The 27,508-nt window shown below is 51.8% G+C and overlaps 1 protein-coding gene across 5 annotated transcripts in view; it reads left to right on the top strand.

Moving 5' to 3' along the window:
- MYLK (myosin light chain kinase) overlaps positions 1–27,508 on the top strand; it is a 265,356-nt gene that overhangs the window by 218,199 nt on the left and 19,649 nt on the right. For all 5 annotated transcript variants that reach the window (XM_059391085.1, XM_059391086.1, XM_059391084.1 and 2 more), the window contains 6 exons: positions 4,676–4,978; positions 13,222–13,254; positions 13,357–13,450; positions 14,713–14,916; positions 20,885–21,102; positions 23,250–23,373. In XM_059391085.1, the coding sequence (XP_059247068.1) occupies positions 4,676–4,978; positions 13,222–13,254; positions 13,357–13,450; positions 14,713–14,916; positions 20,885–21,102; positions 23,250–23,373 (976 nt within the window). The remainder of the gene's footprint in view (positions 1–4,675; positions 4,979–13,221; positions 13,255–13,356; positions 13,451–14,712; positions 14,917–20,884; positions 21,103–23,249; positions 23,374–27,508) is intronic.

The raw sequence follows: 27,508 nt of genomic DNA, 5'->3' as shown, positions 1-27,508 counted from the left end.
CTTCATGTCCCTGGGGCCCACTCCCTCGGTGCCCTGCCCACAGCCTCACATGCTCCTGTGCTCCCTCTCCCTGCCCCCTCTCTCTGGCTGGGCTTCGTGCTTCTGGAGAAGCCCAGACCTTACCGCACACCCACAGCATTTTCCTGTTCCTGTGAACCCCCTCCTGGCTTCTTTCTGTCTAGTCTTTGGGAAACCTGAGCTACACTACCCCAGACCCCAGCACCTTGCTCCCTGTCGCTGTGGTCCACCCCGTTCCCTCTCCCCGGCCACTCAGTCCCTTTGCCAGTCCTCAACTTCAGGCCGTGCTGCCTTCCACGTCCTCCTGTGCCTGCTTCTGAGGGCACTGCAGGAAGAGGATCACGAGCCACAGACTCATTGCTGCCCTCGCCGGTGTCAGCCAGCTGAGTGTCCTCCTTGCTTCTCTGGCTTCCCTGAGGAATTGGAGGTGGCAGGCATTTCACCACCTCGTGGCCCGCGCCTACAGGTGTCTGTATATCTGTGCCCCTTCCTTCGTCTTCACCTGCTCTGCTTCTCCCGGAAATGTTGCCAGGGCTCTCTCATCCCAGCCAAACATGCAGGCGCGTGTACACCTGCAGGATCCTGTCCCGCTGTGGCCACCCTGCCACGTCTCTGCCGCCTGCACAGCCACGCCCCTCACCAGGGCCAGTCTCCACTTTGATCCTGCTTCTTCGCCCCCTGAGGCCTCCCTCCTACCCCCGTGAGTCTGCTGGGACCACCCTTCCGAGATCACCCTTCCGAGATCATGGTGACCTCCCAGTCCTACCTCCACTTCTTTTTCACCTCCTGCCGTATGGAGTGGAGTCTCTCTCTAGACTGATTTTTAAGTTCACTTATCCTCTCTTACCCAGTCACTGTCTTTCATGCCCTGGGGGACTGTCTCCTGAAATGTCCAAATACCTTGCTAACTGGTCCCACACTGTGGGTTGTGCTCAGGCCCTTGAGCCCTGACATGGCGGGCACTTGGGACAGCCAAGGAACAGCAGATGAAGAACTGGGCAGGTGGACAGCAGGCCGTGTGCCTGCGCACCTGTGGCCATCAGAGGCTGTGTGCGTAAAGGCCTTTGGCCTCGCGGTGGCTGATCTGATCCCCTATTTCTGCTGCTGTAGATCAGGAGTTTTAACTCTGGGAAGGCCAGTGTGCTAAGGGGTCAGGAAATAGGTTTCTCATCTATAAAGACAGGAGACACATTTTTCTCACTCTTTCTCTCTTTGGTGACTCCGGATGTTCATTTCGATGATTGTCCCCCAGGAGGCAAGACTATTTGGGGGCTTGGGAAATTGGCCCTAGTGACCCAGATCTCCTACACATTGAGATGTGTACCTGAAGTATTGACTTGGCTCCCCTCTCCCCGCATCAGCAAGCACTGGTTTCCTGTGTTCCTTGGTGTTCTCTTCTCTGCCCAGCTTGGGGAACCTAGGGGATCACCTCCTTTGAACTGCTCTCCCATGACCAGCGCCCCTGCCCCACTCTGACTGGTTCTGCGGTGCCACATGCGCCCCTCCCCCAGGCCCACCACGGGGCTGTGCTTCTGGCCTTTTATGGTTTCGTTTCTCATTCTCCGCGGCCAGTGCTGACAGGGCCTTGGCGTGGCTGCCCGCCAGCTGGCGGGAGCAGCATGTTAAATGCCGTGCTGGGAGGGGAATGGAATGGAGGGGAACGGGCTTTCTGTCTGCCTCCCCCTTGGAGAGCTAAGAATAGAACGGCTCAATAAACGGAGAACTTGCATTGATGGACCCAGCAAAGCTGCATTCATTCAGAGCCTGTGGATTTAGCCTTAGTCCACAGTAAACCTGGCTTAGGGCCAGATTTCCCTGTGTGACTCTGGGGGCATCTGGGCATTATCTGATCAAGGCTTATTAAGTAGATGTCAGAAATGGGACGATGAAACAGGAATTGTTTGGGCAACTCCAGACCCTTTTTGAGCACTCTGGAAGGCCGTCTGCAGGCCAGCTGACTGAGGCCGACTTAACTTCGACTGGTTAGCAGCAAACTTCTCTTCTTGTCTGTCCTTTAAAAATACCATTTTCTTTTCATCGAGGCTATGTATGACTCCTGTTTTTTTTTAATGGTAATAAAAAGTAGCCTTTCCCTGGGTTCCTTTGAATGAGTGATGTTTAACTATTTTGAAAGGCAGCACAGGAGTTGGTGACGTTCTGAGAGCCTCTGCCACAATGGCCCTTCCAGCTCTGCCATGGGGCAAGGGAGGGAGGGGCCCCAGAGAGCTGCTGGCCCAGATGCATTCCTTCCAGTAACTTGTCCAGCTAGGGGAAAAACAGGTCACTTTGCATATCTTTAAAAGAGAAAAACCAAGTCCAGAGAATCTCCAAATACCCAGTAATCCTCAACTACTCTGAGCTTGGAACTCACATGAATTTTAAGGGCAGGAGATTTCCCCTTGTGATGCTTGGCGTGGGTTTAAGCAAGATGCTTCTTGATCTTATTCTGCCCAATAGCTTGGAAAAGAGCAGGCCCTGGAACAAGGCTCTGGAAATGTCCTGGAGTCTTCTTTTCACTCTGCCACTCGCTAGCTGGTTATTCTTAGCAAGCAAAATGCCTTAGCTTTCAAGGGCCAGGATCGTCCAGGTAGGTGACCCTGGTGATAGGGTGGTCACTAGGAATGAAAGTCCCCCTTCCTAAATTTTTCATCTTCTCTTGTATGACAGGGGGCAACACATATCATATGTCTGTCTTTCTGACCCTTTCAGCCAAGAGACATCTGGAACAGGGTAGGGTACAAGTAGTACCTCTTTTGCAATACCCATTTCTCAACATTGGCTTCACCAACACAGAGGGGAGAAAAATCAGTCAGTGGAGTGTATGTGCCTTTGTCTTATAAACCTACACGACTCTAAACGTGTCCAACAAGACACTTCCCAGGCAGTTTTCTTTGGGGGAAGCAGTGAGTCTGTCTTTCATCCCTCTTTGGGCTTTTTTAACTCCCTTAGGCTGGGTCTTGAGAGGACTTGAAGCACTTGCCTCTACAAGAGTTTAGAGCAATAAACATCTTAGCCAACACCAGAAATATTTCTAAAAAGACCAATACATCTTTCAGAACAAATAGTTTTTCTAAGAGAACACTTTAAACAACCAGCGAAAGTGGTTCCATCCCAGGAGGCCTCCAGAGTGACTGCCAATGGTGGGAGGTAGTTCTACCACGATCCCCGAAACCCTCCACACAAGGGGGCTGTGCGGGGATGGGCGGTAGCCATAGGAAGAACAGAAAAGCCGTGGGGCCTGGGGAACCAGGGAGGATGAATACAGATATGTGTATGTACGTGTGTGTCACACACACACACACACACACACACACACACACACACACACGAGATGGAATGTTTGTTTTCTCCCCTGTCTGCGCAAAGCCATTTATAAGAATTCTCTTCCGCTTTCCACCCTTGCTGAAGGGAGGGTGAGTAGGAGTCAAGGTCTTTACCTGGATGTTTACAAAACCCCTACCAGGTAGATACACATTAGCACCATTGTCCAAATAAAAAAGAGGAACTAGAAGTCTGGAACCTTGGAAGTCAAGGAATTTGCTCGAGGTCACATAGCTTATAAGAATGACATAGCATGAAAAGCATGGTTTTAATTGCTGGTTTGGGAAACCCTACACCTCAGACTGCCTTGGCGAGGGTAGGTTGGGGGGCAGATAGAGGTTACTGAATACTGGTATCTATAGCTAAATCAGCCACCTATGAAAACAAAATCTGAAAAACAGGAGAATTTTGTTCAGAGGAGTGGCAGACAGAATCCACAAAACTCCGAGACCTGACCAAAGTCTAGGCTGGCATGATCTGCCTGGAAGTGGGTGGTGTCACTGGTCTGAGTGGGAAGGCAGCCTGCTCCTGTTTCCAGGCCTAGTCAGGGACGGTTGTGATTCACTACTGTGCTTTGCTTTTGAAAGTCCTTCTCGTTTTATCTTGGTCCTAGGAGGATAAAAGAGGTGGGGTAGAAGTAATATTTTACATATTACAAAGCGAGAAATAAACTCCCCCCAAAATGAGAGTGATGACGGTACACGCCAGCCCCTTGTCCAGGAACTTCTCACAGCTGCCTTGTGATCCAATCAATGTTATTTTCCACATTGCTTACAGACCAGGAAACTGAGGCACAGAGAGGTTAACAAGTAGTGAGTGGAGACAGAGCCGTGTTCAGACCCAGATCTGTCCGACCTCAGAGCTCGCTGTGCTATTCCACCTCTCCGTGGGACAGGCGTTTCCCAAGTCCCGGAGAAAGTGGAGACTGACCCTCATTATGTCACAGGCCACTGGCCTAGGGCCTGACAGACACACACACACACATTAAATTCTCTCTCAAAACATATTTGTGATGGGAAGCAGTCCACGCCTTCTGGGCAGCTTCCTAGATCTGTTTACTCAGAGAAATATGTTTAGGACTGAGGCAAAGTACAGGAAATTGTGACTTGTAGGCTGGAAAACTAGCCAGAAAAAGAGGGGGTTTTTCAAGCAAATAGGTATTTGTGGGGCTTTGTGTGTTTGTAGACAGGTGTAACCATGTAGGTGAGGAGAGGAGAGCCAGGACCAGGGCTGTCAGCTTGGGTTCTCTGGGCTTTTCCTCCAAGACAACGCTAATCCAGAAACGTTCTTTCCCTACAATTCTGAAGATGTGGGTGATGTGCTTCTCTTTCCCCAGACAAGCCAGACCCCCCAGCTGGCACGCCTTGCGCCTCTGACATCCGGAGCTCCTCGTTGACCCTGTCCTGGTATGGCTCTTCATACGACGGGGGCAGTGCCGTGCAGTCCTACAGCGTCGAGATCTGGGACTCCGTGGACAAAACGTGGAAGGAGCTAGCCACATGCCGCAGCACCTCTTTTAACGTCCAGGACCTCCTGCCTGACCGAGAGTATAAATTCCGTGTGCGTGCCATCAATGTGTATGGAACCAGTGAGCCGAGCCAGGAGTCTGAACTCACAGCAGTGGGAGAGAAACCAGAGGGTAGGCTGCCTTTATTTTATCGCTGGCTTGAAATATGTGTGCATGGCTTTCCTTGTGTATGTAGAAACCTGTACTGAGAGGGGTACCGAGAACCGAGGAGATGTCAGTGATGGCTGGCAGAGTCTTTGGGGATCTTGGTTTCCAGGGTGGTGATGCTGATCCGTGCGTTAAAAGAGGTACCTGTGTGACTCTTCCAGACATTGGACCAGCAATTTTGGTACCCTGCCACCAGGGGGCAATGGTGTGTTAATCAGAAGCGCAGTCCTGGAAGGCAGGAGTTCGTGGGGGCCCGTTTTAACTTTCCCCTGCACCCACCTCACTCCTTCTCTTGCGGTCCAATTGCACTGTCTACTCGGTGTTGAGTTCTTGGAACACAAAGACAGATTAGACGGGCTTAAATCTTAAGGAGGAGGACAGCTGTGTAGACAGTCACTGTGATGAGATGGGATACATGCAATTATAGTGGTGTAAACAAAAAAGAGGAGGAGTCACAGCAGAAAGCATGAGTAAGTTTGCCATGAAGGTGGAGGAAGGCTTCCTAGAGGAGGTAACACTTATGTGGAGTCTTGGGGAAAGGAACGGACTTCCAAGAGGCAGGGAAGATAAGGAGAGGCATTCCCCATGGAGGAAACAGCATGAGCAAAGGTGCAAAGTGTTGGAAAAACACGGCATTCTGAGAAGCTTGTGCCGGGGTATATGCTGTGTGAGTCAGAACAGGAGGAAGCAACCCGAAGGGCAGTTTAAGTTACATTGTGAAGTTCATCCAAGATTTCCAGGCAGGGGACTGATATGATCACATGAGTTTTTTTTTTTAAGAAAGAGAATTAGAGGAAGAGTAGAGCTTTGCTACCCAAACTGCGGTCTGGACCAGCAGTCTTGGGATCTCAGCACTTACTGGAAATGCAAACTCTTGGCCCCTCCACACCCCTGGTCCCTTCTGAATCCTCATTTCAATATGATCTACCCCATGGATTCAGATGCATGCAGCAGTTGGGGAAGCACCCAGGGAGGGAAGGAATGACACTGGAGTTGGCAAAATACCAGTGGGACCTCTGTGGTGTAGTTCAGGTGGCGAATGGTCCGACCATGAATGAAGGCCTTAGCCGATAGAACCAACCATTCTCAGTGACTTTTTGGGTAGACTTGGAGGAAAAATTAGAAGAGTACAAGATGACTCCCAGCTCCTGGCTTAAGTAACTGAACACAAATTTTCTATTTTGTTGTTGTTGTTGTTGTTTGTTTAAAAATCCACTGATTTTTTTTTTTAAGATTTTAAAAATTTATTTATTTGAGAGAAAGAGAGCAAGAGGGAGAGAGCATGAGCAGGGATAGGGATAGAGAAAGAGGGAGAAGCAGGCTTCTCGCTGAGCAGGAAGCCCAATGCGGGGCTGGATCCCAGGACCCCAGGATCATGACCTAAGCAGGCGCTTAACTGATTGAGCCATCTAGGCACCCCGAACACAAATTTAAGAGCCATTTATTATTACAGTTCTTGGTGGCTAACATATATCAAGCACTTGCTATAGGCTAACAGTGTGGGCAGCCCTCTACATGCATCATTTCCTGCATCTATCTCAGTGAAGTAGCTGCCATTATTACCCCCATTTTACAGATAGCTGAAATGAGGTTTACAGGGCAAACCTACGTGCCCAAGATCACAGAGCCTGTAATGTAATTGGAGAGCTGTCTGACTTGAAGCCTGTGCTCCTTTGGGAGTAGTCAGGCTGCCTCCCAGGGACTGGAGGTTAGGCAGTGGGGAGTCCCGGAGAAGACACAAGTTCTGGTCTCAGTCCTGAGACTAAGGATTTGAAAGAAGGCTTAGGTCAGAACTAAGGATTTGAAAGTCTCACTGTTTAACTAATAATTGAAGCCACGAGCATCAGTGAGGTCACCAAGAGGGTGGTAGGAAAGTCACCACAGATATACGGAGACGAAGGAGCCTGCAAGACCAGAAGGAAGGGCAAGAGGGAGAGCATCAGGAGAAGTTGGAGCCGAGCTGAAGAAATACAGATGTTGTGAGTCACTGAGAGGGCTCAGGGAACAGCCACCAGCGCTAAATACAGGAGATGAGGACTCCTGGATTTAGCCCTTCGAGACGCAGCCATCTTTGAGAGTGAAGAGCAGAGTGTTTCCACAGGGTGGAAAATTGTTACCCCAGGATAAGGAACAAGTGGGAGAAGGAAAGGCCAAGAGTGTGGAATATTTTTTCAGGAAGTTTGGTGTGAAGAGAAGCAAAAGGCTGCCATGAATTCAAGGTGGAGAAGAGGCTGTGGGTGGGGAGGAGGGACACCCAGGGAAGGAGCACCGGGAGAGGGAGAGCTTCCGGTTGTGAGGCAGGGAGGAGAGGGGAGAGTAAAGTACAGGGCCTGTCTGAAGTCCCCACGGGACCAGAGGCCTCGTGAGTATGGGACGGCCGTTACGGTTTGATGTCCTTCTTTGGTGAGAAAATCGGATATAAAATAGATATTCAAACCTTGCCTTCATATGAAATGAGGGCTCCAGAAAGAAATCGGAGGATGCCAGTGGAAAATACACCAGATTTATAACGTTGCAGGTACAGCCCTGTCTTGGGGGCCTTTATCTGGGAATGTGGAGGCTGTGGAGGCATGGGTCCCAGCCCCTGGAACAGGCCCACTGGGCCTCCCTGCAGCTGTCCTGGGCTCCTGGGCTCCTGCCCAACAGCTGCTTGCAAATGTCTGCTGGGGGAGCCGGGTAACAGAACGGCTATCTGCCGCCCTTTGACGCCCCCCTTCGAAATGAGCTGGCATAGGCAGGTTAGCTTGGGGGCAGTGGGGGCTCCAGATCAGGCACTCAGTTTTATGTTTTTAGCATATTGCTTTGTTCAAGAAGAGTACTCCCCACCTCTGGAAAAGTGAGAAGGAAAGAGATGACAGGGCAGTGAGATGTTCCTTAGCTGGAAAGGAGCTCTTCCAGGTCATCTCTGGAGGAAACCCAGAGAAACTGTAGAGTTCCTGATAAATCCCAAAAGATGAAGGCCATGAGTGCTTAAGGCGTGACTCCCAGGAGGCCAGGACAGCAGCGCCCAGGGCTAGAGGGAGAGTCTGTGGGGACCAGGGGCTAGGACTGCTGGGCTCTGGGCAGGTTGCCCTCCCCAGCCTCCCTGCAGCCGAGCCAAACCCCTGCTGTGGTCCTCAGACTCTCTTCCTAGGGCCCCTCCTGGCTGGGAGCAAATGAAAGGAAATGCAAAAATAGCCTGCAAGCCCAAGGAGGGGTCCAGGCCACCCAGAGCTTCCAGACTGGAAGCTGTTCCCACCTCCAGGCCCAGCTGGATTACTGGGGAGGAGGGGCGGCAGAAGAGTTGTGGAGCATTAGGACTGAGGGGCAGAGGATGGAGGGATTGGGAAGGTGGGCTGGAGGGAGGTGGGGGTTCGAAGTGAAGCCCCCCGTGGACCGGTCAGATGCTTGTTAGTTATAACCTGGGTAGGTCATCTGTCTACTTTAAAAGGGAAATGCCTCACAGAGAAGTGGGGTGTGTTTGCACACGCGTGTGAACTGCATGTGTGCATGGGTGGGTGTGAGGTAGAGGAGGGAGGTTTTGGTGGCTCCTCTCCATGGAGCCAGTGGTCTGTGGTGGTCATCGAAACAGCAGTGCCAACTCACTCTCCCTCCACTAAGCCCAGCTAACATCGGCTGTCCCCTTCCCCACTGCCACCAGGACCCCTCCCGTCTGTGCCGTAGCAGCTTGGGTTTTCCTCTTCATCCTGATCTCCCCGTTCTAACCCTGCTAAGCACCCCAACCCCACCTTACATTCATTCCCCCAATGTATCCTGCACCCCTCCTCTGTTCAGGCACTGTTTGGCTGGCACAGGACAAAGCACGGTGTCCTTCCCCCAACCCCAGCTTTAGAGGCCTCCTTATGCGACAGCCGCCCCTCACACTAGGATCCCTAACCCAGTTAGCTCCCCTCCCTGTCTTCCCAAACCTGGGTAAACAGAGCCACTAGCCTAGTACACCCATCTCTCCCGTCCCAGCCAGGCCTTCCTGTCCCCCCCCCCCCCACCCCTGCTCTGACTCTTCAATCCACTCTATCCTTGCCCTCATCCTAATTTGTTCTAGAATATATCATTGCTAGTGAATCAACAGGGAGGAAGGCTCCTTGAGGAGCTACGGCTTCCTTGCAAGCCTGAGGGCAGTTAGAGATGCAGACCGGCTGGCCCGGTCTGGGGCTGCAGAGGCCTCTCTGGGGCTGGGGTGCCCTCTAGTGCCCATTGGGCATGGAACAGCCCTTGGCCCTGGAGAGCTCTGTCCAGGGGGCTGCTTAAGTCATGCCGTGTGAAAGTCCCCAGGGCACATCTGGTTCTGTCCCAAACACTACTCCAGGGGCATGAGACTTACCTACTTGCCGATAGAGCTCAGAACCATCTTCCAAATAGTTCTTGTGCTTAGCTCGCGGATGTCCTAGCTCTTTCTGAATAGAAGGTTTTTGAAACCTCTTGTTGAAATCCCTCCTGCTGTGTAGTTCAGCTCCTTCTGTGGTGGAAAGATGGAAACTGAGTGGTCACCCCTCCCATTATTACAGCCCTTTATTCTTGAAGGCCTGGATAATCCAACTGTGGCCTTTCCCCAACTCCTACCCTGCTCCTCTCCTTAGAGCCACATCCCCCTCCAAGCAGAGTGGAGGCAGAACGAGAAGGAAAGGGAAGAAGGGAAACCTCTCAGCCTGGAGTCTTGGTCTGTTTCAAACAGAGGAAGAGTGGTGGAACAGTGAGCCCGAAAGAGGGGCGTGACTTCCCTGAAAAGGATCTAGGTCCCAACAACCATAGCACCAGGAGAGCTGTCTGCGTTTCAGTTGCCAAGGGAGAAAGGCAGAGGTGAAGGATGGATGTGGTGTTTGCAGTGAGGGCCAGAAGGCCAGCCTTGTCATTTCTAACACTGGGAAGAGGCCAGTTCTAGAATGGCATGCCTTCTCCCCGCAGGGTGCCCCCAGGTGCCAGGCCATTGGAAAGCCCCACGCACAGCGGCTGCCCCCTCACTAGGGAAGCACAGATAGTTCTTACTAAAGATGCCAGGCCTACACGGCCTGCCTTCTCCTTTATCTCTTGTCCCACTGCTCATTCCACACCAGGATGAGTGGCATGGGAATGAAAAGAAAAGGGGACGCCTTATTGGTGAACACTCTCTCAGAGGGGGTACTGTGGGCCAGGACGCTAGGCCTCCACAACAGTAAAGGTTGCTGTTATTGTTAGTATTTGGTCTCCAGGCCAAGCCAGTGACAGCAGCCGTTGTGAAGGATTCAAACCCCTTGGTTCCCTTAAAGCCCCATCCGAAGTGCCCTAAACTCCTGCTGACCCTATTTATCATTCTCATGGTGCATCTGGAGATGCGAGTTCTTATACAGCGTTTCTCCAGTGTGAGGAATCACACGAGATCATTCTCTCAAGTTACGGCACTGATTAACTGATAAAAATCGGTAACTTTGGGGCGCCTGGGTGGCTCAGTGGTTAAAGCCTCTGCCTTTGGCTCAGGTCATGATCCCAGGGTCCTGGGATCGGGCCCTGCATTGGACTCTCTGCTCAGCACGGAGCTTTCCCTCTCTCTCTGCCTGCTTTTCTGCCTACTTGTGATCTCTCTCTCTCTGTCAAATCAATCAATCAATCAATCAATCAGTCTTTAAAAAAAATCAGTAACCTTAATCTCACCCTTGGCCATTGAAATTGTTAAAAAGTAAGGGTGTCTCATTCAGTTGGGTGTCTGACTCTTGATTTCGGCTCAGGTCATGATCTCAGGGTCCTGGGATCGAGCCCCACATGGGGCTCCATGCTGAACGTGGACCCTGCTTGAGATTCTCTCTCTCCCTCTCCCTGCCCCCTCCTCTAAAAAAAATCTCTACTTTAGACTTTTTCCCCAACCAGGGAGGTCTAACCATGTCTGCTTATCTCCCCCACAGCAGCTCTTCCTTTCAGTGGCTTTGCATGCCTCCCCAGCCCTGCTGTGACTTTTTAAGTGCCTACGGCCCCAGTTCCAGTAGCAGACGACCCCAGGCTCTGCTGGGGGCAGAGTAAGAATACCTGCTTGTGGCCAGTGCACATTTACCCTCTACCTGCCTTGATGGCGTTCTGTTGGCCAGAGCAATAAGAAGGCTGAGAAACTGGGCTCCCCACGCTTGGGTTTTAACTAGCTGCCCTAGGGCTTGTTACCCCTAAAGGTTAAATAATTAAATTCACCCTGAAATGTGACTCTGTTGCTGCCTTCCAGGTGTGGCTCCCCGGGCATTCTAATGGTCTACGAACTGACAAGGTCACTCTCTACTCTCAAGTGCAAGTGTTGCTCAGTTAGAGCAAAAAGACTTGCTCGGTTAGGCTGCTGTCCTGGAGCTCTCTGTGAAACCCCCACCACTAACCAGGGAGTTCCCATCCCTCCTACCCTTTTTATGGTTCCAGAGCATTTGCCTTCCTGTGACAGAATTTTCTTCCCTCTCCCAGTGATGTTTAATTTTTCATTTCCTCAGCAGTACTTTAAGGACTCTAAACAAGGGGCGCCTGGGTGGCTTGATCCGTTAAGCTCAGGTCATGATCTCGGTGTCCTGGGATGGAGCCCCAAGTCAGGCTCCCCACTCAGCATGGAGTCTGCTTCTCCCTCTCCCTCTGCCCCTCTACCTACTCATGATTTCCTCTCTCAAATAAATAAAATCTTTTAAAAAATTTTTAAAAAATTTTTAAAAAAATGACTCTAAATAAATTGCAGCCTCTCTTGCTCCTGGAAGACTTATCCATAGGATGAGTGCTGTCCCTTATCACAACCTTTCCCCAAAGTCTTGATTCTCTCACCCAGACACACAGACACACACACACACACACATACACATGCACACACATGGCGCATGCGCTCTATAAAATCTCTGTCCTCCCTCACTGACTTCTCTCAGTTCTTTGTTCTATCTCCTCAGGAAACCTGCCTTGTCTCCATCTGTCTGTGAAACATAGCCCACATCCTGACTAAGGAGCACAGAGCACATCACAAAATATGGCATCTAGAGCTAGCCAGTGACACTAGAAATCACCTAAAAATACACCTCCCTCCTTTTACCGAAGAGGAAACAGGGACCCAGAAAGGGAAAGGCTCTCAACCAAGGTCAAAAAACATAGTGGCTCCATAGGGACAAAGCTATGCCTAGGGAAGGGAAAGCCTGGAGGGGCGCCTGGGTGGCTCAGTCCATTAACTGTCTGCTTTCGGCTTGGGTCATCATCCCAGGGTCCTGGGATCCAGCCCCACTTTGGACTCCCTACTCTGCGGGAAGCCTGCTTCTCCCTCTCCCACTCCCCCTGCTTGTGTTCCCCCTCTCACTCTCTCTCTCTTTCTCTATCAAATAAATAAATAAAATATTTTAAAATAAATAAATAAATAAGTAAAAATAAAAGGAAAGCCTGGAGCTCTGATGTGAATTTCTTCTGATGGACACGGACTGTCCCCTCATACCTCCCCCCATTCACTTCTGACGCATCCATGTGAGCAGCCAGCGTGGGCTGCTTATGTCCCTTCTCGCCACACCTCTCAAACACCTGCTGCCTTCACTGTATGCCCTCACCCACCTTCCCGTTGTGTTCCAGCATATCCTTTAAGACCCAACTCAAGGGCTTTTTCTTCCCAGAATAATTCCTCTTATAGTTGCCCTATTTTGTATCAACATCCTGCCCTGTACGTTCAGTTTGTGCTGAGATGTCATGTGCTGGGATTTCAGGGGGATGTAGTTCTCCCTCCCCAACTCAACTGTAACCTCCAGGAAGGAGACATCATGCCTTCTGTGTATTTTGTTTGTATACCCACAGTAGCTTGTATGATACCTGGTACACGGCTAGAACTCCAGGTACCATTATCTAAGTAAATGGATAGATAGATTTGATACTCAGAGCAATTTAAGTTGCTGACTTTCGAGCCAAGCAGAAAGGGGCTGTCACAGTTGTGTTGGTTCTGAAAGTCAGAGAGCCTGGGAGCACTGTGAAGAAGGGTATGTCTAGGGGATCCTGAGGTTACAGAGCAAGGAATGGAGGTGAGCGTTTGTGAAGAAGTTGCTGGGTAGGCTGAGGAGGGCCTGTGGTGGTGTGTCCATGGCCCTGGTACAGTGGGGACTGACCCAAGCCCATGACCATTCCCAGTGCTCTGGGCTTCGTGGTCTTGGGCCTGGGAAGCCTGAGGTCTGACAAGACCCCCAGCATGTTTCGTTCTTGATGGTCCTTCCCTAATGACCACTCTGTCCTCTGTGTTCCTCCCTGTCTCCCCCTAGAGCCAAAGGACGAAGTGGAGGCCTCAGATGATGGTGAGTGCAGGCCACCTGTCCTCAGGTAGACTCGAGGGACGGGTGGAGGGGGGGCGAGAGAGGAATCTGACGGCTCACACTCACCCCACCTCCACCCCGCAGATGAGAAGGAACCTGAGATCGACTACCGGAACGTGACTGTCAACACTGAACAAAAAGTGTCTGACTTCTATGACATCGAAGAGAGACTAGGCTCGTAAGTGGAACGGGAAGTGTCTTTCGGGCCCCCAGGGTGGGGTGGCGCAGATCCCATCATTAAGTTCCATGCCTCGTGTCCCCATCTTTTCCTGGGTTTTGCCAACCTCCCATGCTGAGACCCCCTGTAGAAAGAGGAGGTGCAGACCCAGTTAGCAACCCACAAGGGCATCCCCACCCTGGCCCTCTCAGCTACTGCTGGTGCAGCTGGCTCAGCTCCAGGAGAGTCTTGAGCAAGGCCTCCCTTTCCTGTGCCTTCTCCCTCCCAACCCCCGTACGGGCTAACAAGGCACCACCGGGGTCTGGTCGGACTGTCTGAGGCTGCCGTCCGTGTCATCGGCAGGAGGCAGGCCAGTCTGAGCCATCTCACTGTTCTGCAGTCATAGCTTCTGTGCCTCTGTAAAGCCCACAGCCTTGAAAGGCACAGCTGCTCACCATTGCTCGCTTTAGGAACCTGGTCTGCGCTGTTTGATCTGGTTGTCCCCTGGAGTGCGGACACCCCAGCCCTGAGCCTTCACACCGTCCCCTCCAGCAGCAGCCCCACAGCTGCCTGTCTCCCACTATCCCTGGAGAAGCCCAGTGGAGGCCAAGGGGATGGAGTTCAGGTTTGATTTCTAGGAGGTTTCTGGGAAATAAAAGGGTGACACCAACCTCAACAGAGTTGCCTACAAGGAGCCTGCCCTGTGCATAGGAGCTGGGTCAGAGGAACACCGAACTCCTTTCTCCCACCATGGACAGCATGGACCTCCCTGGGCTGTCTCCAGGGCCCCATGCTGGCCACTGGAGCAGAAGGAAGTAGCCACTCAGAAATTCTCTGTATCTGGGGAGGACTTCCTCCACCTGAAGTCATGGGTCCCTCTTTTTGATGAAGGAGAGAGAAGTCCATCAGCCAGGAGGGAGGCTTCAGCCCAGACAGAGGAGCGGGCCTGGGTGGGGATTGGATGGGGATGTGGGCTGGGCCTGGCCACAAGCTTGTAGATGAGGGAGAGGAGGGTTGTCTGAGCTAGAGGGGCACCCCATGATCAAGGGCAGGCACTGGCAAACTTTTCTGTAAAGGGCCAGATAATGGCTAGGTGAGGTTTTGGCGAAGCAGAAAAGTAGCCATGGGCGAAATGCACACGCACGAGCGTGGCTGTGCGCCAATAACATCTTATTTCGAAAAAGAGGTGGACTAGATTTCTCCCACAGCATCACTTGTCAGCCCCAGTGTAGTGGAAAGCTTGGCTCAATTTGCCTTTTCTCTCCTCCTCCTTTCATTCGCAGTGGGAAATTTGGACAGGTCTTTCGACTTGTAGAGAAGAAAACTGGAAAAATCTGGGCAGGGAAATTCTTCAAGGCATATTCTGCAAAAGAGAAAGAGAATATCCGGCAGGAGATCAGCATCATGAACTGCCTCCACCACCCCAAGCTGGTCCAGTGTGTGGACGCTTTCGAAGAAAAAGCCAACATCGTCATGGTCCTGGAGATGTGAGTGGTGGGCTGCGGGCCCAGGAGCCCCTCGCGCATCTCCACCAACATTCACACCCAGGCCCCTCTGCCCCAAAGTGGGGAGCACTGCAGGTAGAGCTGTAGCCTGAAAGAGCCTCCCCACCTGCAGTGGCCGGGGGGCACCCCCTAGAACAGCACATCTGTACACAGGAGTGGCCCTTACCCACTGACCTCCAGCCCATGCAGCCCTCGCTCGTTTCCGTAACACACTGGCAGATCTTTGAGGACCCCTGCCCCCCTTTTGCCCCCACCTCCCTGTGAACGTGCCAAGATTACCCCTAGCCTCCGCATCTGCATTCAGGGGCTTTGACTTGGAGGCGGCTTTGGAGGAGAAAGGGAGGGACAGAACAATTTCCTGACTGGCCTTCAAAAGTAGAGGTACCCAGGGTGTGGGGCTTGGGATGTGGGGGTGCAACCCTGTGCTCTGCAGTCCCCCATCGTGTGCTCATTTGTACTTTGACTTCTCACCAGAGGATAGGTAGTTCTTTCTGGGCTGGGCTGTCCACACACAGGGGACAGATCAGATGCCCTCCAGCCAAGGTTTTCCTGGAATCCACCCCCAAGCCGCTGGCAGGCACGCATAGGCACACTTGCGCAGGTTCACACCCACCCACCCACCCACATACATAAACACATAACGCACATGCGCATTCTGCCCTCAGCCAGATGTCCTCTGCAGAGGGGTCTGTGTCTTTCAGTTTTCTTTCCTGTTTTTCATGAGAAGTTTTTTTCAGTGTGATACCATCAGATCAAAAATTGTGACTGTAAGAACATACACAATAATCCGTTCCCATTCTGACCCCTGTCCCTCATCCACCCCGTTTCTACCACTACCGCTCACACCGGTAACTATTTCCACTGGTTTTGTTTGTATCCTTCCAAACTTTCCTTATGAAAATACAAGCATATATGCTTTTTTAAAAAAATATTTCCCACCTTTTAGCACCAAGGTACCTCCTAGCCACTATTCTATATTTTTGCTTCCTTTCGTTCCTTTCCTTCCTTTTGAACTTCAGCACCAAGTTCATATGGTGCGAAGGGCTCTGAATGTTTCCGTGGCTGGTGAGCTTCCCATCCGCCCTGCTCCGTGGGATTAGCTTACGTGCAGAAACCACAGTCTCCTGGAGTGGTCTGCCTTGGTTTCCAGGCCTTTGCCCTTCCAAACAGTGTTTGTAACCTTGTCCATACATCTCTTCATTCACACCTGTGCTCATCTGTAGGAGACATTCCCAGAAGTGTGGTTATGCAAGATCAAAGTGCATGTGCATTTGAAATATTTAGAAATCTTGTGAAACTGCCTTCAGCTTCCTTGCTTGCTCGTCCTGAGCTTCAGGATCTTAGTCCTTTCAACACCTTTGTTCCCAGGAAAGGTGAGGCCCTCCCGGGCTTAAGGTGTGATTTTCTCCCCTCACTCTGTGATCACTTTGGGGTGTTTCCTTCCGGCTTATGCACATCTGGAAAAGCTAGAGGGGCTTAAAAGCACGGACTTAGAACACAAATTGAGTCTGATAAGTCTCACGTCAGTCCCAGCACTGCCTCTTACTTGTTGTGTGGCCTTGAATAAGTTACTCAGCTATGCTAATTTCTTAGTGTTATTATTGGTAAAAGGAGGATATAAGCTGCCCCATGAATAACGTGAGGATTAAATGGAATCATGTAGTCAGGCCTACTGCTCTCTAATTGGGACTTATTCTTAGTCGTATGATACATTGACTTTCTCCATGTTGGGGTCTCTTTCCCACTTAAAATTCTTCCGTGAGCATTTTAACACACACCGAGGTGTTGTGGAACAAAAACCTTCCTATTCAGGAAACCTGGAGTCAGGTCCTATTACTGCTGAGCTGTGATTTTGTCATTACTAAATCCTTCCAGTGAGGAGGCATATTGGGATTAGACTCCCTTTTTGGTTCTAAAATTCGACAATTCCGTGGAATTGTAAACTACTCCAAGAAAGTCTGCATTCATGTCTTAGAATCTGTTTTCGGCCCCAATTCGAGCCCACCTGCCCACTTCCGGGCAAGGCCGGCCCATGTCTGTGGCCTCACTGATCACTCCCTCACATTAGCCCTTGGGCTCTGTGCTTCACGGTCATTCCAGAACAAGTCGCTTGGTGCAGCCAGTGCGGGCGTGTGGGGACATGGGAAGAAATGTCTTATGTTTAGAAGTTAAACCTTGGGCAAGTTGGGAGAGGGTGCGGGGAGGGGGTGAGAGGCAGCCAAGCCTGGGTAAGGCTGGGCAGCAGCACCAGTGGGCAGAACACCATACTTAGCGTGGAATTGGGAGTTGGCAAGCTGGATGGAAAATGTTGAGAGAAAACATAAGAAGGCTTCAGCTGGCCTGGCTTTCGTCCCTCCTCCCCGCACCTCCCCAGTGGCCAGGAGCAAGTCTGGCAGTCACAGATGCCAATCTTCTGCAATTGGGGTAAGGAGCTTGCCCCTTGATAGGAGCTCAACCAAAGAAGTGGGAGCACATTCACACTCCATCCATACTTCCCTTCCAGCTTAAACAGACTTGGCCTCGAGAGGGTAAAGCCTGGCATTCAGCGGTACAATTTGCCATTGCCCTTGTTTGATGGAGATACTAAAAGTAAGAGAAGGACAAGGCCTAGTGATGTAGAGAAGTGAAAATATCTTCCAGGGTCCCCTCCTTCAGTTCAGCCGCCTCCGACACAGTAAGAAATCAGAAGCAATGTGTCTTCAGCCTCTCTGACCTCTGATGATGGGACAAGCCACAAGCCCCCACGTTTATGGGGGGTTGTTGCCCAGAGACAGGGGTTCCCTCGGGCTCCTGGCCTCAAATCTCGGCTTGTCCTTGGGGAATGCCCAGGCCCTTCCAAGTGGTGGTAAGACCCTCAGCACTGAAGCAGTACGATTTAGGCTGGGTCTTTCACTGTCCATCTCACTTCTGTGTTGCCATTGGCTAAATTTATCAAAGACTATTCAGTTGGCTGCCAGGAGACAAGGAGTAGAGGGTCTGGGTCTGGAGTCCATGAAACATCATGCCTACTGGCTGCCAGGGAGGGCTCGCCAAGGTCTACACTTGAGGGGGAGGTGAATTTGATCCCTTGGGATTAAGTAGCCTTGCTAGATGGTATTTACTCACTCACTCACTGTTCATTTATTAAGCATACATTTCCTCTGGCCCAGTCTTGGCCCTTGGCTTGATCCCATCTCTGTGTGTGGCAGCTCCTTTCCACCCATAATCTTGAGAATTTTCAAGAGAAACCTAGGTAGAACCATTAATCCTGTTTCTGTAACCTCTTCCATCCTAGGAAACGGACCATAGGAACAGCTTTCAAAATACATTAACTATTTTTTAATAGATTGAACCTACTTCAACTTACACTGAATGGGTTACTTCTAGAAAGGCAGTAGTAATTACCTCTACAGCTCAGATTTCTACTACTCATTGCCTCAGACATTCCCAAGGGCACTGCAAATAATGGTTGCTTACTTTTCCAGAATATTTTGCATTTAGAAGCACACATTTTGAGACACCTTGTCAGTGCCACATTATTGCCAGGTATAAATAAAGTTCTAGAGATGAGCCAGACCTTTTCCACACATATTCATAAACAACTTTGAGACAAGGCAGATCTGATACAAAAAAAGTACAGATGAAACCCAGGACTGGAAAGTTAATTTCCTCTGGGGAAATCAGGAGTGATTTCTCAGAGGAGTTTCTCAGTTAAATTTCCCAAGCTTGTCCCAATCCTAAGGATGACCTGGGGGGCTTATGTAACATAAGGATTCTCAGAGCCCTCCCAAGATTTTCTAAATTATAATCTGCAGAGAGGAAGACCCTGAGAGTCTGTATTTTCAACAAGAGCCCCAGTAGGCACTTTGAAAAAACAAAAAAGGGGCGCTTGGGTGGCTCAGTGGTTAAGCCTCTGCGTTCGGCTCAGGTTGTGATCTTAGTGTCCTGGGATCGAGCCCCGCATCGGGCTCTCTGCTCGGTGAGGAGCCTGCTTTCCCCCTTCTCTCTGCCTGCCTCTCTGTCTACTTGTGATCTCTGTCTGTCAAATAAATAAATAAAATCTTTAAAAAAAAAATAAAAACAAAAAACAAAAAAACCCACAGGCTTTTAAAAAAAATTTTCAATCTAATTTTTTTAAAAAGGTGATTATTGAGCACGTACTATGTCACAGGCACTCACCCCTTGAGGTGGTGCTGTTTTTATCTTCACCTTCCCGGTGAGGACATTGAGGCCCAGAGATGGGTAAGGGTCGAGGGAGACCTGAGAGGGATAATTCAAGTTTGACTTGGAGCAGAGCTGTGGAAACGGAGAGCTTAAGGACACAGGCGCCACCTGCTGACCACCCAGGGAAACCCCCCCCCCCGCCCCGCCCCAGGTGCGAGAGCCTCCGTTCTAGCACCTCCAGCAGCCACTGGTGCCCTCCTGGAAAGTGCTGGAGGCCCACACAGGCCGTGGTGTGCTGGACCCCATGCTGCACCCCTGTCTGTCCCTCCCTCAGGGTCACTGCCAAGATCCACGGACTCACCACAGATTGTGAAATGCTAATTAATATGTGGTGAGCACCTACTGCATGTCAGGCATAATGCTTTACAAAAGTTCCTTCGATCCTAACGACTCTATGAGGTAAGGACAGATAAAGAAAGCAAGGCTCAGAAAGGTTAAGTGCTGTGCCCAAGGTCACACAGCTGTAAAAGGCAGAGACAGGATCCACATGCAGCTCTTCCCTTCTTCATGATGGCTCCCATTAGAAGAGAGAAGGCCCCTAGAAGAGGGTGGGCCCAGAACAAAACCTATCTAGCCTTGCTCAGCTGGTGGACATACAGGCCATTGCAGAACAGAGCTTACTGACATCTGCATGCTATAAAAGTCACCGGGGAAATGCTTTAAATTTTCTGAGCAGCAAGGAAGGGAGGTGGGTCAGAGGTCTGGGACAGGGGAACAGAAGGGACCCATGTCACTCAGGTGACAAGGCCATGTGTTTGTACTGAAGGGCAGTATGCTACTGGCTGTAGCCTCTGGGCCAGTTCTTAGTGGAAGATGCCTGCTGTGGGCCCCAGAAACACCTGGGTCAGGGTCCAGGGTCTATGTAGTCAGAGCAAGGGAGCAGGCCAGACAAGTTAGTTGTGGCTGGAAGGAGTAACTGATGCCACAGGCCTGGCTAGAGGAGGCAATTGTAATGGGTTGCAGCCGATAAATGTCAGAAAATGTGCTGGGGCTCCTTATTATTGAAGCTATTTTTCTTTTTTCTTTCTTTTTTTTTTTTTTAAGATTTTATTTATTTATTTGACAGACAGATCACATATAGGCAGAGAGGCAGACAGAGAGAGGGGAGGAAGCAGGCTCCCTGCTGAGCAGAGAGCCTGATGTGGGGCTCGATCTCAGGACCCTGGGATCATCCTGAGCCAAAGGCAGAGGCTTTAACCCACTAAGGAACCCAGGTGCCCCTGAAGCTATTTTTCTGTTTCTGGATGTGTGGAACAAATGCTATGGGTGTTGTGAGTCTTTCAAACATCAATTCTTCCTGACTAGAATACATAGCTGGGGTACAAGAATGAGCCCTTACACATCTGTGGTCATTCAGGGAAGGAAGCCGCCTGGTGGTTACCCCTTTTGTCAAGCCAAGGAGATTATGTCTGACTCACTCAGCTCATGATCACCTCTGAAACTGCCCAGCCCGATGCTTCCTTGAGTCCCCCAGCAGCTTAGTGGGCACGAACAGTGCCCCCCGACCATAGCAGGAAATCAGGAGGCCCGGGCCCTCCTCACTCATACAGGGGAAACCAGGATCAGCATAACAGAACAGGGGCCTAGAACTCACGAAGCTGCAGAAGTGCCCGGCCCCCCTCCTACCCTGGGCTTTGCTGCCTGTCCCCCATCCCCGCCACTCCTGCCCCAGACTGCCCTGGGCCAGACTCCCTGCCAGCCTGCTCGCCATGCTCCTGGGAGCTAACTGTTGTTCCCGCCCCTGCAGCGTGTCGGGGGGTGAGCTGTTCGAGCGCATCATCGACGAGGACTTCGAGCTGACGGAGCGGGAGTGCATTCAGTACATGAGGCAGATATCAGAAGGGGTGGAATACATCCACAAGCAGGGCATCGTCCACCTGGACCTCAAGCCCGAGAACATCATGTGTGTCAATAAAACCGGCACCAGAATCAAGCTCATTGACTTCGGTCTGGCCAGAAAGCTGGGTAAGGCTGCTCACCTGTCTTGTGCCCACCCACAGACGGTGACTGTGTTACATGCACTGGGTGTTGGAGGGAATGCGCTGGGTTGGAGCTAACGTCAGAGGTCATGGGGGCTGCTGAGGCTCCCTTCCTGCCCTGGCCACCCACTAGGCTTGGCCTCGAGTCTCTATCCCTTATCTGTAAAATGGGTTAATGGTAGTCCCCCCGCTGCTCGAGCAGTGGGGGAGGGTCGGGTCAGGGACATTCATACAGGTGCAGTGATGGAAGTGGTGCCTGGCACACAGTGAGCCTTCGCTGTTGACTTTTGTTGCCGTCACTCTCCCCTCTTGCACTTTCACTCTGGGGCCTGCAGCAGCCACTCATTTTGGTGATGGTGCCTGCTCCCATTTGTGTCTTTCACAGCGACTTCCGGAGCACTTTCACACACTTGCACTGGGTTCTCACAGCAGCCCTGCAAGAGCGGCAGGGCAGATTGTCAGAGCCCTGGTTTATAGACCAGGAAGCGGTAGACCAGGTCCCACCACGAGGCAGGAGAGGTGCTGGGGCTTAACAAGGACCCCGGACCCGGCTCAGTGTTCCCTGAGGCTCCCCTGCTATTCCTGCCTCAGCTGGGGGACAGGTGCCAGGGGCCTTCGTGTCCAGCCCTGTAGCCGTCTCGGTCTGTGATGTCTGCCTCACGCCTGCCCACGTACCCCCTGCCTGCTTCACCCTTTGATGTCTCAGTAAGTGACAAAACAGCCTCACCCTCTATCCCCTGACCCCTGCCCTGTCACCAAGGAACTGAGGGCTGGCGCAGACTGACCTTTCACCCCATTACAAAGAGGACACTGAGGCAGTGAGGTTCTGCTAGGCTCTGACTTGCTGTGCTCCATCCGCTGAAGACGTGGTGTGGGGGCAGCAGCTGGTGCACAGGGCCCCCCTTCAGGCAGGAACCACTCACGGTTTGAGCAGAGAGGGTGCTTCTGGCCCAAGGGGCTGGTAGCATTAGAGCCCCAGTGACATAACGTGCAGGCTCCCACGGTGAGAGATATATGGAGAGAGCGTGTCTCCCATGGCCTGGAGAGCGGGGAAAGACTAGCGTGTAGCTGGAAGGGTTCAGGTTGGAGTGGAACAGAGCTTTTGCATCTGAAGGCTCTTCAGTGGTCTGTCTTTGAGCATTTGTTGCAGGCTCTGTAGTGACACAGAGCAGATGTGGTCTACAGGCCAGACGTCTGCCACCCCCCCACTATGGACGAGATTCTCCAGGAGATGTTACCATGCAGTGGACATCCTACTGGGCATCTCTGGTCCTTTCCGGCTGAGTGACAGCAGCCTGGGGTTAAGGTCTTTCCTGGCTGACCCCTGGTAACTCCTGGGAGGAGAGACAGGTGGGGGCAAGGGGGTATAGCTTAGGAGTGGGACTACCTGGGCTTAGGTCCTGACCCCCACTGTTAAATGTGGGTAAACCACTCGACTGCTCTGGGCCTCCCTTTCTTCCTCAGGAACAGGGATGTCATGCCGCCTTCAGGTCCCCGAGAATATTGAATAGGAAAGTCCTTACGAAACAGGCAGCAGGGTACAGAGGACATAGAGAATGTTAGGGATTATTGCCAAGCACAAGTCACAGCCCCTTCTGGGAATGCTTGGGAGAGACAGACATGTGAAAAACCATGCTGGGGGTGGGAGGTTGGTGCCACCTCGGTGGCTCAGTTAGTTAAGCCACTGCCTTTGGCTCAGGTCAGGATGCCAGAGTCCTGGGATCAAGTACCATATCGGGCTTCCCCTACTCTGCGGGGCTCCTGCTTCTCCTTCTGCCTGCCCACTTTCTCCCTCTGCTTGCCCACTTTCTCTCTCTCTCTGTGTCAAGTAAATAAATAAAGCATTAAAAAAAAAGAAAGAAAGACCGTGTGAGGTGCAGGGGCTTCCGCAGCCTCCTCTCCCTGTTGGACCCCGCCCCTGATACTGACAGGGAGTGCGTGGTCTGTCAGTTTCACCAGGGCATTGTCACACCAATTCCCAAGGAGGCCAGGTGTCTCCGTGCCATTCTCAAGGGGAGAGTATCCAAGAGCCAGGCATTGTCTGTGTCCCTCCCATGCACACGGATGGCGTTCACTTAGCATGGGTTCCTCCTGAATGTTCTGGTGATTTATCCCTCTCCATCCTGGTTACAGAGAATGCGGGGTCTCTGAAGGTCCTCTTTGGCACCCCGGAGTTTGTGGCTCCTGAAGTCATCAACTACGAGCCCATCGGCTATGCCACAGACATGTGGAGCATCGGAGTCATCTGCTACATCCTGTGAGTCTCGGGCACGTGAGGGAGGGGCAGAGAGCCCCACAGGAGGGTCCTGGGCTGCCCTGCCACTGAAGGGGCTAGTGTGGGTGTTGGTGGAGAGCCCACCTCAGAGTCAAGAGGGCAGCAGCTCCTATCCCGCTCCCACCAGCCTGCCCCACTCCGGTTTGCCCAGTGGAGTCAGCAGACCCTGTTGCATTCCTGTCGGAGTGGCTAGCGCTGACCCTGACACCCCATCCTGGGCCTGTCACTGTCCCTCGTGCTGACCAGGCTGGGGTCTTCAGTCAGGAGGGTGGCGTGGGGCTGGTGCTACGTAATTTACCCTTGCTTGTGTAGGTGGGTCCATGGAGAAGGAGGCAGGGAACGCAGGGGCACCTCGGTGGGCATCATCATTGTCTTCAGAAGACAGCACCCCATCCTCATGGCAGGGGGACTCCAGCGACCAGCCTCATTCCTGAGTCCAGTATATGAGCCCGTTATAAGCACTTCTGATGAGAAAGCCCTCAGCAGACAACAGAAAGCCACGCAGGAATCGAAATTGGGGAATCAGGTGGACAATATGAAGCCACTTTGATTAATGATGGCAGGAATGCCCACCAGAGCTTTGGGACCAGTCCTAGACACAAATCACTTAGGCCTCTCTGTAGACTGCAGATTCTGCTTTGGGAGGTCTAGGACAGCCTAGAATCCACGTTTCTAAGAGCTTCCAGGCTGCCGGTAGTGTTGGTCCAAGGACCACACTTTTCTGACTAGCAGGCTCTAGAACACACACCTTTGGGGGGCTCTCACTGATTTAGTCTCCAAAACCCCAGGCTGCAGATAGTCCTTAGCCTCAGAGGCAGCCCCTGGGTTTATGGGGCAACACACAGTGATGGGATGGTTTCCTGAAAATGCAGATAGGCAGGCGTTCATTTCGAAAAGTGAACATATTTCTGTTGTTAAAGTGAAAGGAAAAGTTCAATGTCCTCATAGAAAACTTGAGGAGGACCGAGGAAGCTTTCTTTGCCCCCTGGGGTCTTCCGAGCCAACTGACAAACAGCTCTAGGAGATTGTGCTGCACAGTCAGCTTCAGCAACCGCTGGTACAAAAGCTTGAGCAGAGATGGAGTGATTTTGTGTGTGTGCAGAGTGAACTGACCAAGATTACTTGGTGTCCCCCTTTCATACACCCCCTCCCCAGGGCCAGGAGTTTTCATTCTTTTCTACCTGCTCAGGAGTTCGATTCTCAGTGTGGCCTGTCAGGACAGCCTCCCTCAGTAACACCTGGGTCGTGGGCTCTGTAGCCCAGAGAGTCCTCTTCTTCCTTGCACGGGGTCCCCCCACCTCTCCCAAAGCAGCAGACAAGAAGCTCCCTAGCCAGGAGCACGTGTGCCTGTTTCCCCCTCCCCTCCCCTACCCCAGGAGAAAGGGAGCTGACGGCTAGTGGAAGCTGCAGTGACCCTGGCTCCCTTGGTAGATAGGGAATTAGAGCAGAGCTGTAGACCCAGCCACCCCTCTGGGGGCTGCCCCAGTCTGCACGGTGCTCACGTGCTCCCACGGCTGCTCTGGCCCTGGGGGAGACACCTGGCACTTGAGAAACAGGCTGGCTCAGTTCTTTCTGTTCAGACCCCTCTGTCCTGTGGCCTGGCTCTATCCCTGGGTCCCTCACAGATTTTCACAGGGGCTCCCATTTGATCCTCACTGCAAGCCTGGGAGGGAGTTGTGGCAGGGATCTGACCTTCATGTGGCTTGGAGGTGACCTGGGCTACAGGGGCCCTAGCCGTGTGGGCATTCTGCATCTGGGGACAGGTTACATGGGTATGTTCACTGTGAAAATTTAAGGGCAGTCCCTAACTGGTAGGGAGACCAGCTGTCCTAGTTTCCCAGACTATCCTCATTTTATACTTTTTTTAAGATTTTACTTATTTATATGTCAGAGAGAGAGAGAGAATGCATAAGTAGGGGGAGTGGCAGGCAGAGGGAGAAGCAAGCTCAATCCCATCATCCCAGGATCATGACCTGAGCTGAAGGCAGAAGCTTAACCGACTGAGCCACCCAGGAGCCCTTAGCCTCTCCCCAGTGTAGCACTGAGAGTTCTGTATCCTGGGCAGCCAATAGGCCTGGGTGAACCAGGAAAGCTGGTCACCCTCCAGGACTGTGGGAAGTGGGCAACCACGTGGACTTCCTTGGCCCTGATCACCTCCAAGCCAAATGAAGATCAGATCAACTGTCCCTCAGAGGTAATCATTGTCCTCAGGTCTAACACCCTACCGCAGTTTTGCCTATCCCTGAACTTTGTATAAATGGAATCCTATGGGAAGATGTGTCCGGCTTCCTTTGCTCAGCACTGTTGGTGAAACCCACTGATGTCACTGTGCATGGTGCTAGGTTGTTCGTGCTCACGCTGTGCAGCGTTCTGCTGTATGACCCTCATCCGGTCTGTCATCTGCGCTGCTGGGTTTTAATAGATGCCCGTGGTGGGTATTCCAAGTATTCTGGTGCGTGTTGGGTGTACATTCTAGAGCTAGAATCATTGAGCCATAAGAGCACTTTATTTTAAAATGCCAATTCTTTTGGGTGGAAGAACATCATAATCTGGATAATATGTTCTATTGCTTTACCAGATTACTTTTAAGGCTCAGACCAAGAAATAGGGAAGACCTTTATGAAATGGGGAGAAAATAATTCTGATGAAAGGGGCATCATGTGGAAGGTGTTTGGCCAGCAGGGTGCACGGAGAGGGGAGAGCTGTGTGTGTGCCAAGGAGGCCAGTACGGGCCAGGCAGTCCAGTGTGGACCAGGCATAAGGGACGCAGGTCATCTCCATCCCCCCAGTGTCTAGGCTCCTGCACACACCACAGCGGGTTGCTCTGCCCTCTGGAGCTTTTCCTGTTGGCTCTCACAAGGGGGGGAGGACTAGGAGCTCCCCTCCTGAGTAAGGGCTCTCAGCAGAGCACGCGGGACCCAAAACAAAAGTGGGAGCCAGCCAGGCCCTTCCTTTCAGACCCTGCTGTGCAAAATTCTAGAGTAGCAGAGGCTGGAAGTTCCTGGAAGAGATGCTGTGGCAGTCTTCATGTACCTTCTACCCCTCTCGTTGGAGCTTCGTTGTCTGTCTGATAATCCTTGTCAAGGCCACCTTCCACATTTGTACCAGAGGAATCCCCCATCTCCTTTCTGGGGCCAGTGAGAGACGGAGAGGCCAGGGAGTTGGGGAAATACATAATAACTCATTTACTATTTAACACATAGTTGGTGAATACCTCCTAAGTGTCCAGCTCTGTCCCGTACGTTGTTATGAACTTCTTGGAGGAACTCCTCAAACCCCTCAGGGAGATCAGGGCTGATACTGTCCTGGCCTGGAGACCCCTGGCCTCGCTTCCAGGCACAGGAGAGATGCAGTGGGTGGGGTCATGAACCCCCTACCTTCTAATCCCTGATTCTGGAAGGAAATGGTAGATTGTGTGAATTTCCTGGAGATTTCCTGATTTTAGGCAGGAGGAGAGAGGACAGGAGTGATCTAGGCCACACATTAATGATGTCCTAAGCCTTTCCTCCTTTTCTAAGACCTCCTTTCCTTTCCCGCTTTCCTCTCCTCTGTTTTCTGAGGACTTAGTGTTGCCTTACCGCCTGGGGGGACACCAGAACCCTTCTCTGTGCCTTTCTCCCACCCCTACTCCAGAATTCCTTCTCTCCCTCCCCTGCTCCAAGGCAAGGTAAAGGGCACTTACTGCTCTGCCTTCTCCCTACCATCTTCCTACTGGGCTCAGCAACAATAGGAAGATGAGCTCATCACTTCAGTTCATTTGTCTTTTTTTGTCCTCAAGATTTTACTTATTTATTTGAAAGAGAGAGAAAGAGCATGAGTGGAGGGAGGGGCAAAGGGAGAGGAGAAAGGAGCCCTGATGTGGGGCTTGATCCCAGGACCAGAGATCATGGCCCAAGCTGAAGTCAGACGCTTAACTGACTGAGCCACCCAGGCATCCCTCAGCTCATTTCTTGAGCATCTATTACAGTCCAGAACACCACAGCCATCCCCATCCAGAGCCAACTTCTAGAGACATCAGCCCAGTGAGCTAGGGAGAGCGCCCAGTGCCCAAGTGTCAAGTGCCTACTCAGACTTGGGTTTTGGTACAGGGTTCTTCAGAGGGATCCAACAGCCCCAC

The sequence above is a fragment of the Mustela nigripes genome, chromosome 2, assembly GCF_022355385.1.
Source record: "Mustela nigripes isolate SB6536 chromosome 2, MUSNIG.SB6536, whole genome shotgun sequence".
Lineage (NCBI taxonomy): Eukaryota > Metazoa > Chordata > Mammalia > Carnivora > Mustelidae > Mustela > Mustela nigripes.
The sequence above is the reverse complement of the archived record's forward strand: the minus strand, read 5'-3'. Positions and strand labels throughout refer to the sequence as shown.